Below are 24,601 nucleotides of genomic sequence, written 5' to 3'. Positions count from 1 at the left end.
ACGCCATGGAAGGGCAGTCTATGGGTGGAAAGGTTTCTGCGCACATAAGGAATGGAAGTGAACATAAGAATGCACCGAAGGATCCTTCAAGTCCTTTCGGACCTTGACAAGAAAGACTTCAACCTCTTCGGGAGTCCATCCCAAGGCTCGGGTGAAGGGACCGATGGTGATCGCATACAGACCGTCGTAGATGACGCTCCTATTATAGAGGCCAATCATCTTGAGGTTTGCGTCTTTAGGCCATGGACCAACCGGCACTTTCTTGATCTCGTGGCGGATATTGACGAATCCAGCGTCGTGCAGTCTGTCGGGGTTCTTCTCGGCAGCATGCATCTCGATGCCTGACTTGGAGAGGGCAGCTCGGATGTTGGCTACCATTTGCGGTGGTGTAAAGTCGGGACGTAGTGTTCCGTCGTCGCATCCGTATACCCATCGGAATTCTGGAAGCTCGATCCATCCTCCTGGCTTTAATGCGCTGCGAATGTTAGCTGTGGGCGGCCATCAGGCGCGGGGTTGTTACCGGTAGATCTGTCCCAGCAGCGCAGGCCAATCCTTGATTGCTGTGGACATGTTGCGCAAATGGACGAGGTCTATTGAGTTTTCGGAGTATAGCCATGGTGCTTCGGCGTCGTCGACGAGGAATCGGACGTTGGGAGGAACCCATGGTGGTTGAATGGGACTCAGATCGATCCCAATGACTTCGGCGCTGGGATATTCGTCGCCCACTACAATAAATCAGTCAATCGCCCTCAATCGGGGTTATTTTGCGTACTATCAATCGCCCAACTTCCAGTGCCTGTTCCGATATCGAGGATCTTCCGAGGATGGTCCAACGGCGCATTGTGCAACTTGCCGCCAAGCAGATGCACCGCAACCGTGTGCTTCATGTCCTCTCGTTCTTGTTCGGGTAGATCGTTTGGGAATTGGTACAAGCCCTCCTTGAATTTATGGTATCGTCGACTGTTCTCGAATTGATAATCGCGCACACTCGAAGCTAGAGATGACGACTGCGCGGAATGCTCGGATGAAGCGTATCCATCATCTGTTGCGACATCGTCGTTTGTTGGAGGAGCTGGGTGATCGGGTTCAATTGGAGGATCGTGCTGCTGTAGCTCGGGGACTCGATACGAGGGATTCATCGGGGGATCTGTTGTATCAGCCATGATGAATTAATTGATAGTGAGCAAGTCGAAGAGAATGCCCGGGGAAGTGGAGTTTCTATCTATTAGTGAGCGCTATTCCACTTCTTGGTTCTTGAGTGATATCGGGAGCGGGAGATCAACAGCCCGTGATTGCTTTGATCGCCGGATCACTGCCCGTCTCCGCCATCACTGCAACCAACCCCACCAAGAGCGTTTTTCTGCTGTTGGTTGTATCACGCTGCTTATCTTTGCTGTTGGTCGAGACAAACAGCAGCCACAACTGATTCTCACTGCTTGGCGTGTCTGTCATTTATGCTTAATTGGCTAGACGCCATGGAGCCCTTCAAACTCTCCCTGCAAGATGGCACAGTGCTCTCTGGAATCTCCAGCATTCCGTCGTCACCTTCGACTTTGAAGCATAGGCCGTTGGTGGTTGGACTTCATGGGGGGTGCTATACGAGCCACTACTTCGATGCTACCCCAGAATACTCGGCGAGGGGTATCAGTGAAGCGCTCTCTGTGCCGTTCGTGGCTATAGATCGACCGGATTATAGGGATACTACGCCCGTGGGCAGTATTCCCGAAGGATCAAGCTATCCTGAACAATGGGGACGGAGACTCCATGAATCCATTCTCCCGGCCCTTTGGAAAGAGTATGGACTGTTCAATGCATGCACATGCATCGTTCTTCACTGTCACAGCCTCGGAGCCAACGGCGCAATCGTTGCATCATCCCTACATGCAACCTCATCATCACCTGCATATCCCCTCGGTGGTATCGTCATATCAGGCTTTGGCTCTCTGTTAAAAGACACAGGCGGCCATGTTTCGCAGCCCGATCCTCCACCCTCGTATTTGAACATCCCTGTAGAAGTAAAAGACAAGACTTTGCTTCTTCCAGGAACGGCAGACGAAACTGTTTATGCACAGTCTGAGCATCTCGACCACGCCATTCCGTTCGAGGAACTTGCGGCACTGAGAAAGTCTTGGTTGGGGGAGTGGAAAGTAAAATGGGGCGCCAACGTTACGGTGCCGGTTATGATCGCTTTGGCGGCGCGAGATCACTATTGGGATGCTACGGAGGAGCATTTGAAGCATTGTAGAGAGGGGTTTCCGAAGACTGAGAGGGTGGATTTGAGTATCGTAAAAGCGGCACCGCATAATATTGAGCTGAGCTATTGGGGTCCTGGGTGGTACGCAAGGAGTTTCGGATTTGCAGTTGAGTGTGCGGTTTCACATGCATTGCAGAAGTGAGGTCGAGTTGATTTATGTTTTCAGTTATACCATATATGATGGAGGTGCGCAGGTCAATTACTATTTATGATTGTATACGAATTCTCCATAGATAATAGGTTTATGAAGATGGTTGACTTCATCGTTGATATTGGACAAAGACTGGAGGTTAAGCTAGAAATGAATTATCTTGTCGCAATAACGAACATCTCCAACACGTCTGCAGTCGACTCCGGTGTTTGGATACCTAAATAGTCCTGTGACACTGTCAGAGGTGAATTTCCATGGCATTGATTGAATGCCCTGACTCATCAGTCAAAGGGCGCGCCCCTCATTGTCAAACTCCAATATAAAAACAGAAGAACTCATCAACCTATTTCTCTTCACTCCTCACTGCAAGGCCTGAAAAGCCACCATGAGTCAAGCACCACCCTCGAAAGTCTTGGGCTTCTTTGGTGCAGAAGGCCCTCTGATACACGTCCCAGGCGGTCGAGGTCTCTGCTATCGAACGTCGCAAGGCATTCTTCTCCGACCTTCAGATGATGACGAGGAATCCGAATACATCGCAACCCTCTGCAAGTCTCTACTTGATCTTCATCCTATCGGCTACCGCGTTCCTAAGCCAATCCCAGCTTCAGAGTGCCCGGCGAGATACGTTTACGATGCCTGGACGGCCTGGGAATATCTTGAAGGGAGAGTAACTCCTCAAGGAAATTTTGATATCCTTATGAGAGCTTGCCGTGCTTTTCATGCTGATATCATGAGACTGGCTATTGAGAGGCCCTCTTTTCTATCTATGAGACAAAATCGATTCACAGAGGCGGATCTGGTGACTTGGGAGGAAAAGAAACTCGAAGATGTCGAGAAGGTCAACAGTGATGTTATGGCTACTGTCCAGCCAATCCTCGATCAACTTCTGAAGCTACGACAACCGTTTCGACAGGAGGCCAAGAACCAACTTATCCATGGCGATTTGACAGGAAATGTTCTGTTCGACACAGATACCAATAGCCGTCCGGCCATCATCGACATCACACTTTACTGGCGACCGGCTGAGTATGCAGAAGCTATCATAGTGGCAGACGGACTCATCTGGCTGAATGAAGATCAAAAGTTGGTTGAGATGTTTGGCACCGATCATACAAGGGTGCAGCTCCTCGTGAGAGCTTTGTACTGGCGGTGCTTGTGCTTTGCTATTGATCCGTTTCTTCCCTTCGTGAACGAGAATCTCCCAAAGGCGAACTTTACAAGTGCTATTGATATTGTCGGGGAATTGATGAGCGAGTGCACTTGAGATGCTAAGAGATAGGCTGTTGGGTGCTTGCTCATACACAGAGCGTATGAAGACGGTGATGGTTTTAGAGGTACTCATGGAAGCTTTCTCATTTCTGTATTTCAGTCCTCACAGCCTTGTCGACAATTCAAACAGCTCAAAACGTCCATACCTCACTTATCTTGTATGAACTGGCATATGATCATGCTGCACAAGCACTGCCGCGTGCCCAATCTGGCAAGCTAAGCCTGTTTGCTGTAGCTTGACACCTGATAAGCGGCGCATTTTTCCTCAATAGAATTAGACTAAATATTAAGCTTGTCTCACGCACCGTCTCCTCTCTCATCTATTGGTTCATCAGCGTCAGCATCGTTTGCCAAGCAGTAATCCCACGCTTACATAGCAGCCCTGCCGTCATCTACCCCAAGTGAGTCTGATCCTCGTTAGCTAACCCTGAACAGTCATCAAACAATCATGGTTGGTGTTCCGAGCAGTCGAGGCTGCAACTCATGTCGAAAGGCAAAGAAGAGGGTATGTATGAGTTATTATACCCTTAGAGATGAAGTCCCGACTAATGAGATAAGTGTGATCAAAAGCAACCAAAATGCGGCCGCTGTATCAGACTCGGCGATGAGTGCGTAGGCAGTGGAACAAGGCGCTTCAAATTTCATCAGTACAAGCCTGATACACAGAGTACACAGCTCATCACACCTCCTACTAAAACACCTAGCAATGATACGACGAGACTGACAGCGGAGTTTATATCACTTATGGAGATTAATGATGATCGGTTTGGTTTTGAAGCCTACGGCCCTTATTTCTTTGCAGATATTCCTCGACGCATGGGCTCGAATTCTGCTCTTGATACTACCACTTCTGCCATGATAGCATCGTTCCAAGCAGTTCGTCTGAGGAAGACTGCTGACAAGAAGACTTTTTCTCTCTATGGGAAGGCGTTGAGATCTTTGCAAGGCTGTTTGAGTGATGATAATCAACCGGTTATGCTTAAGTTGGAACTTGTTTTGATGATGATGCTGTGTCAGGTAATTATACCTCGTTAAACGCTTTGGTTCCAGTACTGATGGTATTAGATCTGGATTGATAACAAACACGCCAACAGACATCGAGGTGTGATAGCCTACTTGTTAAAAGAAGCTGTATCTCAAGGTGAAATACTTCACCCGGGAGACATACGAGCCTGGTGTTTACAAGCGGTAAGACCTTCCTCTATTCATACATAACTTGGTTGACAAGGGGGAGTAGATATACGCTGCTCTGTGCGATCCAAAAGTCGAGCTTGGGTCATGGTTCTGGGACGTAGCCGTGCAAGATACTATCATGACACGGCCATACCATTACGAGCAAAGCCTCTACTGCTTCGAACTCGGAGCAATAGGCGACTTACCTGTGTTTCTTCGAGACCCAGAGAGATATCTCTACCAGTTGAAATGCTACTACAACATTCTCTCTCAAGAACGACAAGTGATGAAGAAACTCTACGAAGAAGCCATGGTGGCAACGCTCCCAACGGATGCATCAGCAACGTGCAGAACGAAAGCCATAGAGTACGCCTCCGGCCACGCAGGTCTTCTCGTCCAAGCAGCACTCATCTGCCCAACACTCAACCCCTTTGGAGTTCTTCCAGATTACACACAAGACTCTCGCGATATATGCGATGATGCGATACTTCTGGCCCATCGATGTCAGACATTCAGACCATGTGGAGCGTCGTACGTGCCTGAGCTCTTGAAGTTGGTATGGGCGTCGTTGGACGATGGATATAGACATGGGGAGCTGGAGAAGTTGATGGATGTGTATGCTGAGGATGTTCAGGGTGCGAGCTATCTTGAGGAGGCGAAGATTATGAGGAAGAGGCTTGACGGTCTTGGATGGAGCAATGAGCAGCGATTCTTGGAGGGGAGGGATGAGGTGCTTGAGACGCCGACGCCGCCGCCGTGTGTGATTTTGTGAGATGGGATGGCATAAAAAATTGTATTAAGGCATAAGAATGAAGTTGGAACAAATGTCCGATAAAGCTGCAGCCGTTCATGGTTCACATGTCCCAAACCCCAGTCAGGAGCATGTCATTCTCCAGGGTAAGCTTTTAGCTGGAGGTCTCGGGCATCGCTGCTAATTTTGGAGCCCAATTACACCATTAATTAAGCACCATGAGGGCTGCATCTTTAATTCCTTCATTTCATTCTAACTCACAAAGCTAATCTCATTCTGCCCAAGCCAAATGCCCTCACTCACACCATCTCGTCTCTTGATCTTGAACATTCTTAGGAAAACATCCAGTGCGCAAAGCTTGCCCAACTGGGGGCTTCTTTTTCAGCTCCTGCAGATCGCGAGGATGATCCCTGGGCACCGACCCCGCTATTAGTGCTCTAACAAAATATGGGGAATGAACAGCTGGCGACTGTTAGTGGTGTAGCTGGTTTCTGTGTCAGCCACAGTACGCTAGATGGGTAGCGTACCCCTCTAATTCACGACTTGATGAGCTGTTTGCTCTCGGCGATACGAAAATGGAATCAAATCCCAAGACTTTAGTGTGAGTTGGTCTCTGAGATTGACAAGATGCTAACTAGATGCGAGCGTTTTATCCCACGATCATCGTCGCCGCCCTCATAAACAGGGCAAGCGAGCATAGCCCGCGGACGTAGAGAATTCTCACCAAAAGCAAGGAAGCTCATCAAATGACCCTTCACGACATTACACCCACCAAACTTACAACCACCATCTAACATCTAGCGCTCTCTCAATATGTAGTAGCTTCAATTGAACCCCTGCCATGGCGGTCTCATGTCCTGGAAGCTTGTTGAGTTAAGCTTATTTCAGTGCCTATCCCCGTCGATCAGCCTTGCGGTGTGAGTCTCCCTCGGGTAGCCCTACGCTATTTCAAGGCCTTGCTTTCCCAGTCAAGCCTTGAGACTGTCACTGTCGTCTCTGCTCGCATCTTCTCTTTTGCCTTAGCACTTGCTCACCTCGTGCTCATGGCCGATAAACCCACTACCGCCCCCCAAACACCAACCATCTCCACAATGACCACCGCCGAAAAGTCATCCTCCGGCTTCCTCAAAGTCATCGCCTTCTTCGACCTCGTCGTCAAACTGGCCGCGGCGGGTGCGCTCATCGGAATTCTTGTTCTACTTGTGCAGTTCAACAACAACATCGATAAGCTCTTCAACGGGAGCAGATCTCTCCCCGTTCGCGTCTCCGATGCCGCGCCGCTGCGTATCATGCCCGGTTACTCGGGCACCTTCGATGTTCGAATGACGAATAACGCGGCTGACCCTGTGTGGTTCAAGGTGGACAATTAGACGGAAGACTAGACGTGTATCATGTTTCGGCGCTTCATGGGAGTCGGTCTCATTTCGGTGGGAGAGGGCGGTGGACGGTTCATTTCAAGGCCTATAGCGTGTTAATGTTATCCTGGTGGCGTGTTATGGATGCTTACCTGCGCTGAGACTTCAATAACACATTTTCTATCTCGTGATCATGCTAAATAGATCCAGTCTTTCATGATCTCTGTTACTGCAAGACCAAGCTAAGAGTCGCGTTGCAAGACGCGACCCATCCATCACGACGGTAATTGAACCGTGCACAAAGCCGAAAAGACAACAGTCTTCTAGAGAAAAAAAAATTTCATTTAGCAAACACCATAAACTAAATGCGAGCTATAAATAGTCTAAGCAGATCAAATGTAAATGTCTTTCCCATGTCGTAACTGACTGATTATTCCCGTGCGCTCGTCTAAGATGGTACTGAAGGAAACTCCCGATCGGGTGAAACCGTTGAAATCCGGAAGAGGGGGATCAGGGATACACGTGACCACCCGGATCGTGACCGTTACCGGCCCCACCCGGGCCGAGGATTTGAACGCCGAGAAAATAACGTGGGAGAAACGCCATGAGTAGTAGGAAATTTGGTCGTTGTCGAATGCAAATAGATGCCGCTAGTGGTCTTTCTTCTTCCGTATATATGTGGTTTTCATCTGTTTTGTGCTGGGTATTTTGTTGTGTCTTGTTGCTACGCTGCCACCGAAGTCGGCCACGCTCAGGCCTTCCATGCGGCAAGGTTGCCGAGCAAGCCGCGAACGCTGTTACGGCTCTCTTCTAGAACAGCGGCGTCTCGTGTTTGCTGGACCTTCGACTCGACGGCTTGCAGGACGCGCAAGTGCTCCTTCTTGAGCTCTTCAAAGCCATCGTCAAGCTGCTTGTGCCATGGGTACAGAACACCCACCTGGAAGCTGAGTGCAGAGCCAGCGATGACAAAGTTGGTGATGGAGAGCGCGCGAGTGATGATCATGGTGGCTGATTTGAAGGAGTTGTTTTTTACTGACTTGTAGAGAGTAATGCAGTTGTGCGAATGAAGCTGAAGATGAAGGCTTGGGTTGGCGACAGACACGGGAAGCAAGACACAACAAAGTTACAGAAAAAATAAAAAAAAGAATGAAATGTGAGAGAAGAAAAAAAAGAAGAACAAAGTTAAAAAGGAGTCCCGACAGAAAAGAACAACAGAGAAGAATCCCCGCATACGTACGTGCCCGTGACATTCGGCTCGGTGTTGCCCAATTTATCCAAAAAGGTAAGGCCGCCGTAAATAAACAGGAATCAACAGTCTCGGCTCGCGTGAGCAAGGGATGGTCGAGACTCTGACAAGTCATGGAGAGTCGGACTAGGGGCTGTCAAATGAGACGCTGCCATCCGAACTCCGGATTTCACATGTCCACTGTTCTTGCGCGCGTGTCTCTTGTCACTTGTCAAAGAGAGTTTGACATTTGCCACAACTTCATGATTCCCCACAAGGCGCAGGGGTGCTAGAGTACGAGAGACTCGAGTCACTGAGTATTGGTCTCTTGAACTTGAGCTGAACTCTTGGTCGTGACCAAGTTGTTCTTGAGGCTTTCGCATTTCGCTTAATGGTTTCGAATGCCGAATTAATTGAACAATGCTTCTACGGGCCTTCTGGACTTAACCGCCGTTAGCCGTCAGTGGAGTCATTAGGACAAGGTTCCCACGTGTCGAAACAGGGCTGCATCGGTTCCCCCGATTGTCTCCATTCTTCCGTACCGATGCCGGGTCAGTGACATCTCCCGTATCTGTCTGTATCCACCCCCAAGAGCGGCTCATCTACCGGCCTTCGGTACCCATATCGCCGGGGTCGTGGATCCCGGATCCTCCAACCCATTGCTCCATCGTCAACCCGGACCGGAAGTGAGCAGCGATGTGATCTGTTCTTTCTCCCCAGCTGTCCATCATCACTTGACAGAAACCACATTGGCTTCTTATTATATCTTGTCGGTGCTGTAGCAGACTCAGATCCGGTTTCCAGCCATCCCACTTGCGACAGCCATGAAACTTGTGAAGGTGCTGCCAGAGGTGGTCTTTGCGTGTAAACTTGCGCTCTGAAACAGGGCGTTCGGCACAGGTGTCGAATTCGTGAGCTTGAATGTGCTCGTCGCTGGGTGAGTTCTCACCACAGAAAAGGCATTGCGGGCCATCTTCGCTCATGCGCCAGACTAAAAACGATTGGTCTCGCGTGACAGGCAATGCGCAAATCCATGAGTCGAGGCCTGGGAGATGAATTGACCGTTCATGGCGAACCCAGTCGTACTTTTTCTTGAAGCTTTGTCCGCAAAATGTACATTGAAATACGACGAACTTCTTTGTTCGTGACCTCGAGGATGCCGTCCTAGATATGGAGGGTCCTTCTGCCATCGAACTACTACCAGAGCGAGAGAAAAATGCCGCATCCCTTGAGCGATACGAGTAACAAGAAGATGCCGAGTTAGACGAGGCCTCTTGAAGATTAGAAAGCCAGAGAGAGTCATTGCTCACAGATGACCCTGGTCCATCAGACGCCGCCGCGTCGCTATCCAGCGAACTGTGTCCACTTGACTGAGCAGCCAGGGCATTTTGAATCGCCGTCGCTGAAGCTGGCTCCTCATCGGGCGGAGAATTTTTCCAGCGATCCATGGGTGAAAGGTTTTTGCGGAGGTAATGCGGCATCGGCGATCCTGGTGCAAATCCTTGACGACCCCGGCCAGGCGATGTAGAGTAAGTTGAGGAGAGTCGATGGCGTCGTCTGGTATTAGCAAACCAATTGACTACTTGGCTCCTGCTCAGCCCTGACTGTTGAGAAAGACTAGCTTTCTCTTCCTCTGATGGGTAGGGGTGGTCAAGATTGGAAAGGTACCAATTTCGCAGCACCCTCGTCTTTCGCACTGATCGAGTATTCGCTCTCTTGCCCGATAGTGCTGCCATTGTAAGGCCCTGCGATGATTGACCTTCATCGACTGTCGCAGGTACTCCTAGGATGCTGTGCTCGCTAACCCCATGGAGGCGACCGATGACAGGCTCCGACGTCTCAAATTCCGAGGGTTTCCTCTTCTTCTGCCCCGCCAGACTACATTCACGGAACAAGGCGACACAACTCGAACAACTCTTGGTAGGGTTCGGGTTTGCTACCGTGGTTTGCAAGATAAGGCATTGCAAACGAGTTCGACGACAATTGGCGCACGGTACAGGAGGACGGGATGCTCCATTCTTGACGAAAAATTCATCAATAGAGGTCATGGGCGTTTTGATAGGATCAGTGGGAGCTGGCAACGGCGCTGGGATACCCCAATCTGTGGCTGGTTGATTGAGAAAAGAAAAGTCCTGGCTGAGATTATCTGCAGGGGTCTCGGAGGCAGCTTTGGCCTGCTGAAAATCGGCATTCCAATCGATCTGAAAATCCGGGATTTCAGTGTTTTGAACGTTGAACGCTTCTTGAGGGTTGATCGTCTGTAGCATGGTGTCGATATTCGCTCCCTCAGCAAGCGGATTTGACGGACTCCGCGATTGAGGGGCTGGATCGTCAACCTGGTCGTAGGGAAGCGTCAACGCAGCATCTTCGCCGCCGGTGAAGAGAATGTCATCCAGTGAAAAGTCCATTATGACACTGTAATGAGGGCAGTGGCCTCTCAGCGACTTCAAAGGGCTGACGAGGAGGCATGTGAAGAAGTTGGAGTGGAGTTTTGGGAGAAGTTGCGATAACGTCACGCGTAATGGTCGCTTGAAGCGATGTCGGGCTTAGTCACAGCCGCGATGCAAGTGACAGCGCGCACCGCCTGTTTGGGAGATCCTTAACGACATTCTTTTGGTGTTTTATTGCAGGTCATCGTTTGTTGTTTATTCTCCAAGGATGAGGAGATCTGCCTTTATCGCACCAATGCGCACGTCCGGTATTGCCAAGTGAACTGTGCTGTGGAAGGAAAAACAGTCGGGTACTTGGAGGGCGCTGTGATGTCTTGGATTGGATGTGACAGTGAGCCCACTGAATCTGCCCTTGATTCCCATTTACTGTACCTGCTCTGATGATTTTCAAGTGGAAGGCACATATCGGGTCTTGGCTAATTTTTTTTTTAAGTTCCTTTCTTTATCACTTTGCTCAATAACTCAACTTCCTCGCAATGGACTTGCTGATTGCAGGGTGGCTGTCAGTGGTTCCATAGCGTCAAATGTGCTGTCAAAACCAAAGCCAAACTGGCTGTCCCTTACCGCCGCAGTAAGGTACTTAGAGCTCATTGTTCTAGACTTGATAAATACACCGTCTGGTGTGCAATGTGCATTGGCCTCAACCGAAATGCGGAGCGACGCAGGAAGTCGTTTACCCAGACCTGTTGAATGCGTCCGACGACGATCCAGGCGCCGTCGGTATAGAATCGCCTGTTTCTGCATAATTTTACGAGCCAGCCTAAGCTAGGTACATGTGCCCGAAAATCATTGGTCCACGCTCTATTGATAAGTAGTTGTGCGATATCTCAACTTCACTACGAACCATGAACCATCGAAGGTTTAGCAATAAGGAAAATGGAGATCTTTTGAGAATCAAGTCCTGCAAAAGACATCAATAATTTTAGAGCAACTGACATCACGAACTGGAATGGAGTACATGAATGGATGAATGAGTGCTCATTGTGTGGGGTTGGTGAAGTATGGCTCTGTCGCCAGAAGGCGCATCACCAATGTTAACTTGGGCGCATTCTCTTGCAAATTGTGTATAAAAATGCTGCAGAAATTCTTCTCAAGAACTTTAGAGCATCTCAACACAATCATCTCACCTTCGTTCATCTTCCCATCGAGTCTTGTTCTGGCTTCCCCGCTCAATTCTCCGCATCAAACCTTCTTCATCGCAGTTGGAGAAACCCAGTACAACAAGCATCATGGCCACTCGTCGTCACGTCCACTTCAACTCCAAAGCCAAATCATGGACTTCACCTGAGCCCGCCTCTACAGCAGCCATTGATCGGTTTCACCAGAGTCTCCCCAACTATGAGCCAACACCTCTTGTCAGTCTGGACAGTCTGGCTAAGGAGGTCGGGGTCGGAGCTGTCCATGTCAAAGATGAGACGAACCGTTTTGGTCTTCCGGCGTTCAAGATCTTGGGTGCTTCTTGGGGCGCGTTCCGCTCCATAACCGAGAAATTTGGCCTGCCTCTTGACTCAGATATTGATACTGTCCGAGAAGCGGCAAAGTCCCATCAATTGACATTGTACGCGGCGACAGAGGGGAATCATGGGCGTGCGGTTGCAAGAATGGGTGCTATCTTCGATATATCAGCTGAGATTCACGTCCCAGCGTCTATGCATCCTTCTACGGTCAGGTTGATTGAGTCCGAAGGCGCGAAAGTCGTTATGTCAAAGGGCAGATACGAGGATGCGATGCTTGAGGCCAAGTCTGCGTCCAAGCATGCCAAGGGGATCATGGTTCAGGACCATGCCTTCGGCGACTATCAGACCGTTCCACAGGCAAGTGATAGTTCAAGATCTATGACTAGATTTCATCCTAACGCATTGTTATAGTGGATTGTCGATGGCTACGGTACCATGATGCGAGAGGTTGACAAGCAGCTCGGTTCCACCAAAGCTGACTTGGCCATCGCTCCTGTCGGAGTCGGATCATTCGCCCAAGCTGTAGTATCTCATTTCAAGAGACGGGGTACGCCTACCTCCACGTTGACAGTTGAGCCTGATACTGCGGCGTGTTTGTGGAAGAGTCTGGAGAAGGGCGAGTTCACCGAGATCCCAACGACTGGCACCATCATGGCCGGTCTCAATTGCGGAGCTCCTTCAACAATCGCATGGGATGTCTTGAAGAATGGCGTTGATGCAAGCTTGACCATATCAGACTACGAAGCTCACCAGTCCGCCATGTATCTGCAATCTCAAGGCATCAACGCTGGACCCTGCGGAGCATCGACTCTTGCTGCGCTTAGACGGCTGACACCGGAAGACAAGAAGGCCCTTAGACTGAGTGAGAAGTCCACTGTGGTGATCTTTTGCACAGAGCGAAACAGAGACTACGATGTACCCCACGACGTTTCTGGCAATGACCCAGTTGCACTCACTCAGACCCTTGTCCAGATCAACTCAGCCAGTCCCGACTTGGGCTCTGTTCCCGGACCTGGCGAGACCGCCATCGCTCGCTATGTCGCTGCATGGCTCGAACATAGGGATCTGGAAACGCACTGGGTTGAATACAGCAAGGGCCGTCCCTCCGTCGTTGGTGTCGTTCGGGGCTCCGGCGGCGGGAAAAGTGTCATGTTCAACGGACACCTCGACACGGTCACCATTATGGGCTACAATGATGATCCATTGAGCGGAAAGATCGTTGATGGCCGTCTTTATGGTCGAGGATCTGCTGACATGAAGGGAGGTGTCGCGGCAGGTATGGTCGCCCTCGCCAATGCTAAGAAGCTTGGACTTCGTGGTGATGTGATCTTCACTGGTGTTGCCGACGAGGAGAGCTTGAGTAAGGGAACGGAAGATATCCTTCGCGCTGGATGGAGAGCAGATGCCGCTGTTGTATCGGAGTCAACGAACCTCGAGATCAATCACGCCCACAAGGGATACTGTCACATTGAGATCAAGGTCTGTGGACTGGCTGCACATGGTTCACGGGCTGATTTGGGCCTCGACGCCATTGTCAATGCCGGCCATTTCCTCGTGGAGTTTGGTAAATACGTTAAGAAGTTGCAAGAAGGTGCTGGGGACGAGATCTTGGGAACAGGCACTGCACACGCTTCAGTTATCTCGGGTGGTGAAGAGGCATCGTCATATCCTGCCCAGTGCACCATCATTGCAGAGCGCCGAACAATCCCTGGAGAGACCAATGAAGTTGTCCAGAAGGAGTTCGACGACATTATTGCCAAGGTAGCAAAGGAGGTCACCGACTTCAAGGCAGAAGCCAAGATCTTCTTCAGCCGCCCGCCCCAGTTCACAGCGGCAGACCACCCGTTCACCAAGCTCGTCTCCGGCATTGTGGGTGATGTCACTGGCAAAGACGCGGTTATTGCCGGGGCCCCGTTCTGGACCGATTGTGCTTTGTTGGCTGAGAAAGGGATAGTGCCTCTGCTCTGGGGACCAAAGGGAGAGGGATTCCATGGAAAGGAGGAGTTTGTTCACGTCAAGTCAATTGAACAAGTGTCTGAGGGATTGGTCAATATAGCAGCTGAGTTCTGTAAGTAGGTAGATAGAAGATGTCTTGTCCATTGAGTTTAATTGAGGATTAGCTCTTTGTTCTCATCTGAGTTGACAACTTGACCCTCTCGTTCTCCTTATGATCAAGACAGGCTTATAGAACAGATGAACGGATGGTCTAAACACGTAGGAAACCCCTTTGAAGATAAGTTTTGGTTCTGCCAGTGGGATCTAGAGTTCTTACACTGGACCAGGTAGCTCATATATAACGACAAACATCCACTGACATCGGACCTAACCTCTGTTTAAGATTTCCCGCCTTATTTTTCCATCTATCTATTTCTATCAGAATTTAACTTTCGTGTTTTACCAGAACTCGACAAGTCATCACCAACCTCCGGCTTTTTCAAGTGACCCCTTTCTTCCACCAACTCACCCATAACAGCACTACCTTCACATATCACAACCACATCCCATCAAGCATCTTCTACAATGCTACCAGGCGCACTGGCTACCGCATTGGGGCGCTATAAAGAGGACACAAACTCTGTCGCCGGCTGGCTTGCCTCCACGGCAAAGGCACATGGCTATAAGCCACAGTCAAACGAGACTCAGACAAGTTCCTCCGGCCGCCTAGAGGGAAACGCCAGAGAGAAAGCCAAGCAGAAAGCTGCTGAAAGTAACCAAGAAACATGTCAGAAGTACACGGTTGCCATAAAGGACTTTGTCCCCATGGCGGAACACTGTTGTAGCAAAGGAGCCAGGCACCTGCAAACGAAGCCTCGCATTCAGGTGCCTGGCTCCTTTGCTACAACAATCGATCGAGTAATCTATGAAAGATCTTCTTTTAGAAGACTCCATGTAGAACAGGGCGTTGAAGTTGAGGAGACCGCCGATCTAAATCACGCGTACTTTGTACGTGTGCTACAAGCGGTTCGAGAGGCTCTACGCCCCAATATGCCGAAGTCCGCTAAAGACAAAGTCCCTCACCCTAGCACTCCCCGTAGCCTGGCTCAGAACTTTGGTCAACTGACAGTCGAGGAACCATCACGGGAGTTCTTGAATGCCCCGGAAGTCGAGCGTCCTAAACAGATGGCCCAGGATAACACTATCTACGAGTTAGAAGAACAAGATACATTGGATGATGCCTTGACTGTTTGGCATCTTCTGATGGTTGATGCCGGAAAGATCCGAGACCGCATCGCATGGGTTTGGAAAGCGTATCGCGATGGGAAGCTGGATATTACAGTTGCTGGGGTCGCCACGGACACCGGAATCCATATGCTAGCGATTTTAGAGGAACAGTCACGCTTGATTCTTCATCAGCATGGCGGTTGCCTTAAGGTTTCTAAGGCATACTTTAGCAGCGTAGCCTCTCAAAAGGGCTACTCCATGCAGGACATTAATGACTGCTGGAACGGGAGCTGTGACCATGTTCAGCTGTCCGAGCTGTTCAACACCACCTTTTCCCAAGCACTCACCATCGTTGAGCGGCTGGTTAAGGTCTTTTCAAGTCCAAATGACATAGCCCTGAATCACACTGAGATGATAAACAAGCTCAAGGCTTGTTGGAGTGTACCAGGAAGCAACGACACCATCCTGAGGCTATCAGTAGACCAGCTGATGGCTACTCAGTTTTGGAACGCATCACTGGTACATATCGCTAAGCGAGAGGTATGCGGATCCCTAGACAAATTCTCGGGATATGTATCGGAAGCTTGCCACTTCCGCAAGATTCTTTTTGTAATAGCCTTCGCAACACAGATGCAGCTAGACATCTTCTATTTGCTGCAAGGCGATCTATTTCGAAGCTCTCTTCAAGTCCATACTCACTTGAAGGACATGCGAGACCAGCTGAGGGCCGTCATCACTAATCTGTCTCGTTCTAGCTCACCTCGTAGCTCTAGAAGTTCTATTAGCTGGCTTGAACCAACTTTCAAAGAATCAGACAGCATCGCTGGGTATTATGAGAGTGAAAATGGAGAAAAAAAAGAAAAGCTAGGGTCCGTTCGCAATATTTGAGATCATGCCAGCGTTTTCTGGCCTATATCTTTTCCAGGGTAGAGAACTCATCGCCAGGCAGGCAATGTCCTTCTCCAAGGACGTTATGACAATCATGGCTCACGCATTCAATGCCATGACGCAGCTCCGGATACTCAAGGTACGGTGGCCTGATATGGAGGCATTGGAAAAGTGCTTCGAGGAGCGCGACTTGTTTTTTGCGGGTAAGCCAGTGAATCTCAAAGACTTCACGCGTCACCTCCTACTGACACTTGGCGTTCCACTATCTGCTATGAGAGATAACAAAATGAGGGCAAAGCGTAAGCCCCCACGAGAATTTTTCAAGGCGTTCTTCGACGAAGCACCTGGTACAGCTCCGGTGTCAAGCATGTTCAACAAAACAATCTTCAAATGCGGGATCCTACAAGGCTTGTCATGGGATGACCTGGACTACTTGATCTCTGCGAGCTTCTACAAAGAGAGGGTCAACGATGATGGAACCCACAAGCTTGTCTCGCTTGACATGCCAGAAAAGAAGAAGTTGAAGGAACGGATGGGAAAGCCCAAGTCTAAACACCGACAACAGTCAAAGCCCTGTTTCCCGGACGAAAAGCTGAGACAGTTTACATTAGCTTTGGCCGGAGAGTCTCGAGAGCTTGCATTTCCTTACATGGAAATGTATAATCTTTTCACGTCGCTGTTTGATAAAATCAGTGATCGGTGCACTTTGACACTAGAGATTTTCCTACGGGGACCTGGTTCCGACAAGGGAAATCACTTAACAATGCTGCAAATTATCTCGCTTGCCAGTCAGAGCCATCAATATGAGGCCCTCCGCCAGGCAGCTGATGAAATTCAGAAGCATATCAGCTCTGATCCGGCGATGCTTTCCAAATGCATCGCAGATGTTCCCGATTTCGACGGTGCAGTCATCCCAGAATTCAAGTCTTACAAAGTCCCTGCCAAGATGTTTGTACATCTCAGCATGGACACAGAACCTGAGGATGAACTCATCGTCCTCCCTCTTGAAGCAATGGACTCTGCCCCAAGAAAAATGGAAGAAGGAAATAAGGACTCGTCGGGGCATTCGCCTGTCGATCCTTCTTGTTCACCTCCTCAAACGAATAGCCAGGGTCATATGGCTCATTAAGCTTGAGAGAAGTAGGTTTACGTGTCCGAGAGAGAAGTCTTGCGTTATTTCTGGTGGGATGCAGAATGGGAAAGGGAATTATGTTGTGACAAATTGTATCATGGCGTGGGAGATGATAATGGCTTGAGACGGCACGGTGAACATCATGACGGATATTGCTCAGATTCTGGATGAAAGAAGAGTAGATACCTATGCTAGATAGAGAAGCACGACCTTTGGACGAATTCTATCGACTTTGATATTAGCAGTGAATTAAATCTGGGTACACGACCATTGATCGTAAGAACCCCCCCCATTTCTAGACGTTATCAGAATCTTCGTGGTATCCAGTATTCGAATATTTCGTTCATATAAGTGATTATGTTATCAAATACTCTCTCCTGCAGTGTTATGTCAGATGATGGGATAAACATATTTCTTTAGTAAGTTTGTATTGAGTTTGAGATGACTGGTATTGAAAACAGAAGAGGCACGTGTGTTACATTGTGAATATTTGAGCTGAAATGCACTGAGTAAGCTTGAGCCTTTGTGCATGATGACGGCTGAAACATTACCTGACCAGGGTTGTGATTGTCACTGTAATCCTTGCAACTGACCCGTCTCGAAGCGATGGCACTCCGAGGCCAACGCAACGTCGTGATACGCTGTCAGATTTCACAGATTGCAGATGAGATTATCGAGTAACGATGCACAATAAGAAAACAATGACTTGAAGAATGATTGTTTGCTTGTGACATGTTTGCTTGTCGTGCGGGGGAGCTGTTTCAATTAGATGTAACCAGCCGAACCAAGTAGGTAAGAAAGCGTCCGATTGCGGAAACAAGAGAGATTAGAGAGGTTTGAGGTTGGTTACACTTCAAGCCAAGCAAGCAAAAAAGGGTCGGGTGCGAATAGCTTCAACGTAGCACTTGGAGTAGCAGCCGTTATCGAAACTGCAGCAATTGGTGATAAATGGCCGGATTGCAGCCGTAGGTTGTTGCATTTCATGTTCCACAGAGAGCTAATCTCACTAGACTATCAGGCTATCTCCCTATCGGAAGGTGATTGAGTGGCCACCCTCATTTGAACTGGGTCGTAGATCATGCTTGGAGCCTGTCAGGTGGCTGGCCCTATCGCCTATCAGTGCACGGCTATCTCGACCCCGCGATAAGTAACGGGCATGGCCCCCAGCATTGTGCATTTACTGGGTAGTCTAGGGGGTCCATTGGGACTGTAGGGGTTGGTAGGGCAGGCCGCAGGGTGTAACGTCGCACTGATGCGTCCGTCCTTCGTCTCATCTCTTCTCCTCCCCCCTCAATAATCTGCCCGCCCATGGACCAGTGAGTGAGGGCCTCAGGGTGTTTATTTTGGTACAATCGCCGAATCTTACGGTCGCGTGCCACTCCTTCCAGTTCGTACCCATTATCGCAGGCTCCACTGCCACGCCAGAGCCACGGTCCTCCTTTCTATATTATCACCATCTCCACCCTCGCCTTTTCAACGGGTTTAATAAATCAGCCAAAACATCCGCCCACTTCCTCTCTTACAACGGTTCAACGGCTAACTCCAATTGAGCTTCACCATCAATCACCTCAATCATGGCCGACGAACAACCAACCGCTACCTCAAAGGGCGGCGTCTCAACTGAGGCTGACTACCATGATCACACCGATGTAGATCTCCCCCGTGGATGGAAATATCGACGATTCAGTCTCTTTGGAAAGATTCTCCCCTGGTATGCCTCGCCGCGCATTCAGCTTGGCATGGTCGCCTTTGTCTGCTTCATGTGTCCTGGCATGTTCAATGCCCTCGGAGGTCTCGGCGGCGGTGGTAAAACTGATCCCACGTTAGCTGACAACATGGTGAGTTTCGCTTTGCATTCCCCGAGTGACGCACGCTGACTGGGGTAGAACACCGCTCTCTACGCCACCTTTGCAGTCTTTGGCTTCTTTGGCGGTACTTTTGTCAACAAACTCGGTGTCAAACTCTGCCTCGCTTTCGGTGGTGTCGGTTACGGTATCTACGCCATCAGCCTTCTCGTCTCGGTTCACAAGCATGTTCCTGGCTTCAACATCTTTGCCGGTGTTTGGCTTGGTCTCTGTGCTGCTTTGCTATGGACCGCGCAAGGTACCATCATGATCTCGTATCCCCACGAGAACAAGAAGGGAAAGTATTTCGCTTGGTTCTGGGGTATTTTCAACATGGGTGCTGTTATTGGCAGTTTGGTAAGTGTCTTGGTCACATCCTCAATTCAAGTACTCATTCGACGTGCAGATTCCCCTCGGCGAAAACATCAACATCAAGGAGAACAAGACCGTCAGCGACGGAACTTACATCGGTTTCATTGTACTCATGTTTTTCGGTGCCATCCTTGCTCTCACGCTTTGCAACGCTAGCGACATCATTCGCAAAGATGGCTCCCGCGTTATCCTCATGAAGAACCCAACATGGCAGAGTGAGCTTTGGGGTCTCTGGGAGACACTTCGTTTCGAGCCTTTCGTCATTCTTCTCTTCCCCATGTTCTTCTCATCCAACTGGTTCTACGTCTACCAACAGAACTCTGTCAATGGTGCCTATTTCAACACCCGAACCAAGGCGCTCAATGGTCTGCTTTACTGGTTAGCTCAAATTCTCGCTGCTGCGCTCTGGGGCTGGCTTCTCGATTTGGAGCGGTTCCGCCGTACCACCCGTGCCAAGGCTGCTTGGGTCGCTCTATTTGTCCTGACATTTGCCATCTGGGGCGGTGGTTATGCCTTCGAGAAGACCTACACTCGTGAAACTGTTTCTCCTGATTCTGGATTCGTGCCAGGCGACTGGGAAGACTCTGGATACGCTGGACCCATGTTTCTGTACATTTTCTACGGATTTTACGATGCTGCTTGGCAGGCTACTGTCTACTGGTGAGTCTACTTAGTCCTCGCTGTTTGATTTTCTTTGTTAACATTTCCAGGTTTATGGGCGCCTTGTCCAACTCTGGTCGACGATCTGCCAACTATGTCGGCTTCTACAAGGGCATTCAGTCCGTAGGTGCCGCTGTCGTCAATAACCTTGATGCACGCAAGATCTCTTACCGATCTGAGTTCATCAGCAACTGGACTCTTCTCTCCGTTTCTCTTGTCGTTGCTGCTCCAGTCATCCTCCTCAAGATTCGCGACCACGTGAGCACTGAGGACGATCTCAAGGGTACCGATGAGACTTTGGCCGATGTTTTGCCTTCTGGCCATCCCGAAAAGCAACCTGAGCGAGGTAGTGTTTAAGTGTGGGGAGTATGATTTAATGGGCATGAAGGGGGAGGTGGAGAAATTGTGAAATACTATTGCTATGGAGCCATGAATCCAGGACAGATCACCTAGTTAGGGATATCTCAGTAGTGCATGAACTGACGTACTATTATAATGACGAATCAACTGATGATGATACCTTGTCTTACTGTGCTTACTACCTGTGCATCAAAGGCTTGGAGAGACGTGCCAAAGCCAAATTATCGGATAGCTTACGCGTTAATTCGGTTATGTAACCTTTGTTGTTTCCTAGACTTCACAGATAGAATTTCAAACCAGTTCGAGGTCAAATAGGAATTGAATTTCATTTTGAGTTCAACCTTGTTGCTAGCCTATAGCCCTATCCAGCTTCAAACAAAATCAACATGCCCAAAGAACTTGGTAATATGAAAGCTGGCCTTGTCGGGTGAACTCCAGCCCCCAAGCTCCTGATCAGGAAAGATCTTCGGATTCGTAACAGTCCTGAAGAAATTCATCCTCCACTTAGTCCCCTTTGCACATCCCGGATCGACATTAAACAAACCCAGTGGAATCTTGACCTTACTAACCCACGTTCCCGCACGTCTGTTCAATTTTGTCGTTGCCTCAAAGCCATCAGCCTCCGGATCCGCGATGAAGAAGTGATCGAATGGAGCTCCCTCTTCACGGTCTTTGGTTGGGTTGTAGACAAAGGCTTGGTATGTTACGTTGTTGGGATTGATTTCATACTCGAGATATGTTTGCGGATCCTTAGTCCCCTTGTAGATGAATGCCTCGACGACTTCGTACGCCCAAATATCGTCGTTTGTGCCCTGCGAAGAGTTGAAGTAGAAGCTCTTTTCGTCAAGGGCCGTGAAGGTCAGGGACAGGGCAGTGGAGGTGTAGCAAAGGTCGATCTGCGTACGAGGAAAGGGATCCTGATCGGGTACGGACTTTGAGAATGCGATTCTGCTTGATCTAGGACACGATGGAACGCTGACAGAAGGAACGTGAGCTGCAGCGAGGCTGACGATAGCTAGGAAGACAAAGGAATGCATTTTGAGGCTGTGGACGTAAGATACGAGATGAAAAAGATTGTAGTCAATATTATGCACTCCAAGGTTTCAGTACCTTATTACTATTTAACTACTGGCCTACACAGACTCAGACCCCAAAATACGAGGGAGGAACAATGAGCATCTCGTCGATCTTGGCGCGAAGGAAGGTGCTGAGGTCTTACAAGCATATACGATGTCGAAGTGATTGGGTAGCATTGCAGCAACAGAGGAAACACGATCTGCAACGTAGCAGAAATTGGTGGTGCGAGGGGAGGGGAGGGGAGGGGAGGGGAGGGGATGTCAAGTGACTTGATAAGCTTGGGGCGGGGAAGAGGGCGAATGGATTGGGATGGGATGGGACGGATGGATGAGATCCCTGTTATCATCTTGCTAGTGGCGTCTCCAAGAATAAACATCGGGTGACGGTGAGTCAGACTACTGCGGTGCGACGATAATGTGATGGACTGTGGATGAGGAGAGAAGAGATTCTTTTGATTTTATTTCCCCCGGAAGGATTTCGAATGCAGACTCAAGTACCTGGCTTGATGCTTGAGGCTGAGTTGATCCAGGTAACAGCGCTGACGCTTTTCATGAATGGCTGACTTCGAGCTGGTTTGAAGATTTTGAAAGACGATATCACCATGCGAGGCTCAAATTAACTCTACCATACCGACTATTTCTCATGATGCAATGATTGACTTTCAACGGTTCGAAGCGCCACAAGAGCCTCATCCACGCAGAGCATTGGTCTTAACTCAAGATCACGGAGATTTCCGCACGACGAACTTCAAGCCACCACAGAGATAGCATTCTCCCATCTAATGATCTAATCGATCTACAATACAAACAATATCAGAATTGTCCTTGATAGTGCTTCTGTCGTCCCCAAACCTTCACATACGACCACAGCCTTCGGAGAATACGGGATCCCGTCTGCTCTCCCATCGTCAAGCCGAGGAGCGGTGAATTAGTACTCGGGTCGGTGACGACCGGGGAATCCTCACTGTTGTATGTTTTTTGCCTCTTTTCTCATCACTTTTTGTCAGTCACAGTCTCATAAATATTCGGATCGTCGCTGTTTGTTGTTGGTTTCATGCTTTGCGAGGTAGCATCCTCACCAGCCCTACGGCTTGGCGACCGCCAATTGGCTCGTCAGGCCCCGCATAGATAGGTTCGCTTATCGCTTATCTTATCTAATGCGATTGTGATGATGTCGGTAGTTTGAACCAACAAACAGTTCTCAACTTCATTTCACCTGCAACATTTATGCAAATGCTCCGTAAGAGGAACCACAAGACCAGAAGTGGCTGCTTGATATGCAAGTAGGTAACACAATTGAATTAAGGTACAGAATCCGTGATCTAATGGTTTCTCTTTAGGGCGCGTAAGATCAAATGCGATGAAGGCAAACCAACGTGTCAGCGATGCATTAGTGCGGGTCGCAAATGTCAAGGCCTGGGATATGGCCAGGCCTCATACTCTCATCTTACGCTGTACCGTCCCCAGAATCACGTCCTGGGAGACAATGTGAGGGCCGACTCACGAGCTATCGAGTTCTTCTACAGGGTTGCGGCTCCTTCGTTATCAGGGCCTATCGACCCATACTTCTGGACCAATGTTGTCTTACAATTCTGCGACCATGAACCAGCTGTCAGACACTCCATCATGACGATCAGTTCTCTATTTGAGAACCTGCATTCAAAAGACAATTCTTCTGCTGTTGCGACCCAGCGCAGTGTCTTTGCGTTGAAGCATTATAATGCGGCGATTCGGGAACTCCAAACTCCGCATAAGCCAGATATAATATTGGCGTTACTGACTTGCCTCATGTTTGTGTGCATCGAGGTTTTACAGTCTAATGGAGACGTGGCTATCAGACACTGCCACCATGGAATGAATCTAATCAATACCTCGAATCCGTCGAAATGGGTGCTGCATTATCTATTGCCGATATTTCGGCGGATGAGTATCTTGCCCTTTTACTTTGGCGACTCACAGCCGATGAGCTGCTCTGAATCTCCAACGATACCCGAATCCTTCTCATCGCATTTTCAAGCTCAAACGTCCATCGATGCTATATACAACATGACTATACAACATTTCCGACGGACAGCCGATTACCGTCTCGGCGATATGAGAAACGAGCCAGCTACACCAGATGTCCTTCTCGAACAATATGAAATCCATGACTTGTTGGAGCAGTGGAAATCCTCGTTCGATAAATTCGAAGATGAAACGCCCCAAGGCCTGACACATACATCGTTGACGTCGCGGATATGGCTCTTCCATGTATATGAGGTCTGCATGGTGTTGTCTCGCGTGCAGTTCGTCACCGATGAGACGGATTATGATGCCTTCATCCCCAACTTCACACGCATGGTTGAGGGTGCTCGAGAGCTAGCTGGAATAAGGGCGAGGTCAAGCCCATCTGAATTTCATTTCGAGATGGGTTTCGCACCATATCTCTTCTTCGCTGCTATCAAATGCCGCGTTTTGGAAACCCGTATTGAGGCGCTCCGGTTAATGGGCGTTCTTTGTGCTGCGCAAGAAAGTCTCTGGAATAGTCATACGCTCCAGGTCGTTGCTCAGCGAATAGTTGATCTCGAGCATGGAATATCGGGAAAAGATGTCGATAGATTTGTGACCCAGTATGGCGTGTTACCGCCTGATATAATGAGAGTCAAACACTTTGTCATCGGGCCAGCTAAATCAGGATCGGATGGTTCGGCGGGGAGAGAGTTGACCTTTTACATGACGACGAAGGACGGCGGTCTATATCTGAAACGGGAGAGGTTTCCAGGCAAAGGACCGAATGAAGCTGCTGAAGGTGCACCTGGTGTTTTTGAAGTAGATCTTGAGATGGACAAACTAAGTTTGTCTGAGATAGCAACTTGGAGTAGCACGAGATCAGGCAGTGTTTAAATATCAAATATCAAAGAAACGCCAGGATTGTTCATTCATCTTTTTTTTTGTCAGTCTATCTTTCTTTCATGAATCATTACCACGACTCAAAACCGCGCAACCCCTCAATTCAACCCATGCGCCATTCTGTAACAAAACC

At 49.2% G+C, this 24,601-nt stretch overlaps 10 protein-coding genes across 10 annotated transcripts; 6 read left to right on the top strand and 4 right to left on the bottom strand.

Annotated features, from left to right (window-relative positions):
• Window positions 1-18: 18 nt before the first annotated feature.
• On the bottom strand, window positions 19-1,163 carry J7337_007209 (uncharacterized protein; the record flags this gene model as incomplete). The annotated part of the gene is made up of 3 exons (XM_044824863.1): window positions 19-475; window positions 521-725; window positions 773-1,163. The coding sequence occupies 3 exons, from the start codon at window positions 1,161-1,163 to the stop codon at window positions 19-21; spliced, it is 1,053 nt and encodes a 350-aa protein (XP_044680520.1).
• Window positions 1,164-2,790: 1,627 nt separating this feature from the next.
• Window positions 2,791-3,669, top strand: J7337_007208 (uncharacterized protein; the record flags this gene model as incomplete). Its single annotated transcript, XM_044824862.1, has 1 exon — window positions 2,791-3,669. One exon carries the CDS (start codon window positions 2,791-2,793, stop codon window positions 3,667-3,669), a length of 879 nt encoding a protein of 292 aa, XP_044680519.1.
• A 2,002-nt stretch (window positions 3,670-5,671) lies between these two features.
• Window positions 5,672-6,968, top strand: J7337_007207 (uncharacterized protein; the record flags this gene model as incomplete). Its single annotated transcript, XM_044824861.1, has 2 exons — window positions 5,672-5,744; window positions 6,487-6,968. The coding sequence occupies 2 exons, from the start codon at window positions 5,672-5,674 to the stop codon at window positions 6,966-6,968; spliced, it is 555 nt and encodes a 184-aa protein (XP_044680518.1).
• Window positions 6,969-7,704: 736 nt separating this feature from the next.
• On the bottom strand, window positions 7,705-7,956 carry J7337_007206 (uncharacterized protein; the record flags this gene model as incomplete). The annotated part of the gene is made up of 1 exon (XM_044824860.1): window positions 7,705-7,956. One exon carries the CDS (start codon window positions 7,954-7,956, stop codon window positions 7,705-7,707), a length of 252 nt encoding a protein of 83 aa, XP_044680517.1.
• An 824-nt stretch (window positions 7,957-8,780) lies between these two features.
• On the bottom strand, window positions 8,781-10,586 carry J7337_007205 (uncharacterized protein; the record flags this gene model as incomplete). Its single annotated transcript, XM_044824859.1, has 1 exon — window positions 8,781-10,586. The coding sequence occupies one exon, from the start codon at window positions 10,584-10,586 to the stop codon at window positions 8,781-8,783; it is 1,806 nt and encodes a 601-aa protein (XP_044680516.1).
• Window positions 10,587-11,857: 1,271 nt separating this feature from the next.
• On the top strand, window positions 11,858-14,161 carry J7337_007204 (uncharacterized protein; the record flags this gene model as incomplete). The annotated part of the gene is made up of 2 exons (XM_044824858.1): window positions 11,858-12,433; window positions 12,497-14,161. 2 exons carry the CDS (start codon window positions 11,858-11,860, stop codon window positions 14,159-14,161), a joined length of 2,241 nt encoding a protein of 746 aa, XP_044680515.1.
• A 444-nt stretch (window positions 14,162-14,605) lies between these two features.
• Window positions 14,606-17,264, top strand: J7337_007203 (uncharacterized protein; the record flags this gene model as incomplete). The annotated part of the gene is made up of 2 exons (XM_044824857.1): window positions 14,606-15,787; window positions 16,116-17,264. The coding sequence occupies 2 exons, from the start codon at window positions 14,606-14,608 to the stop codon at window positions 17,262-17,264; spliced, it is 2,331 nt and encodes a 776-aa protein (XP_044680514.1).
• Window positions 17,265-18,841: 1,577 nt separating this feature from the next.
• On the top strand, window positions 18,842-20,500 carry J7337_007202 (uncharacterized protein; the record flags this gene model as incomplete). The annotated part of the gene is made up of 4 exons (XM_044824856.1): window positions 18,842-19,105; window positions 19,154-19,468; window positions 19,518-20,143; window positions 20,194-20,500. 4 exons carry the CDS (start codon window positions 18,842-18,844, stop codon window positions 20,498-20,500), a joined length of 1,512 nt encoding a protein of 503 aa, XP_044680513.1.
• A 374-nt stretch (window positions 20,501-20,874) lies between these two features.
• J7337_007201 (uncharacterized protein) lies at window positions 20,875-21,540 on the bottom strand (the record flags this gene model as incomplete). Its single annotated transcript, XM_044824855.1, has 1 exon — window positions 20,875-21,540. The coding sequence occupies one exon, from the start codon at window positions 21,538-21,540 to the stop codon at window positions 20,875-20,877; it is 666 nt and encodes a 221-aa protein (XP_044680512.1).
• A 2,085-nt stretch (window positions 21,541-23,625) lies between these two features.
• On the top strand, window positions 23,626-24,462 carry J7337_007200 (uncharacterized protein; the record flags this gene model as incomplete). The annotated part of the gene is made up of 1 exon (XM_044824854.1): window positions 23,626-24,462. The coding sequence occupies one exon, from the start codon at window positions 23,626-23,628 to the stop codon at window positions 24,460-24,462; it is 837 nt and encodes a 278-aa protein (XP_044680511.1).
• Window positions 24,463-24,601: the final 139 nt, after the last annotated feature.

Source organism: Fusarium musae, chromosome 5 (genome assembly GCF_019915245.1).
Source record: "Fusarium musae strain F31 chromosome 5, whole genome shotgun sequence".
Classification (NCBI taxonomy): domain Eukaryota; kingdom Fungi; phylum Ascomycota; class Sordariomycetes; order Hypocreales; family Nectriaceae; genus Fusarium; species Fusarium musae.
This window is presented reverse-complemented; position numbering and strand designations above follow the sequence as displayed.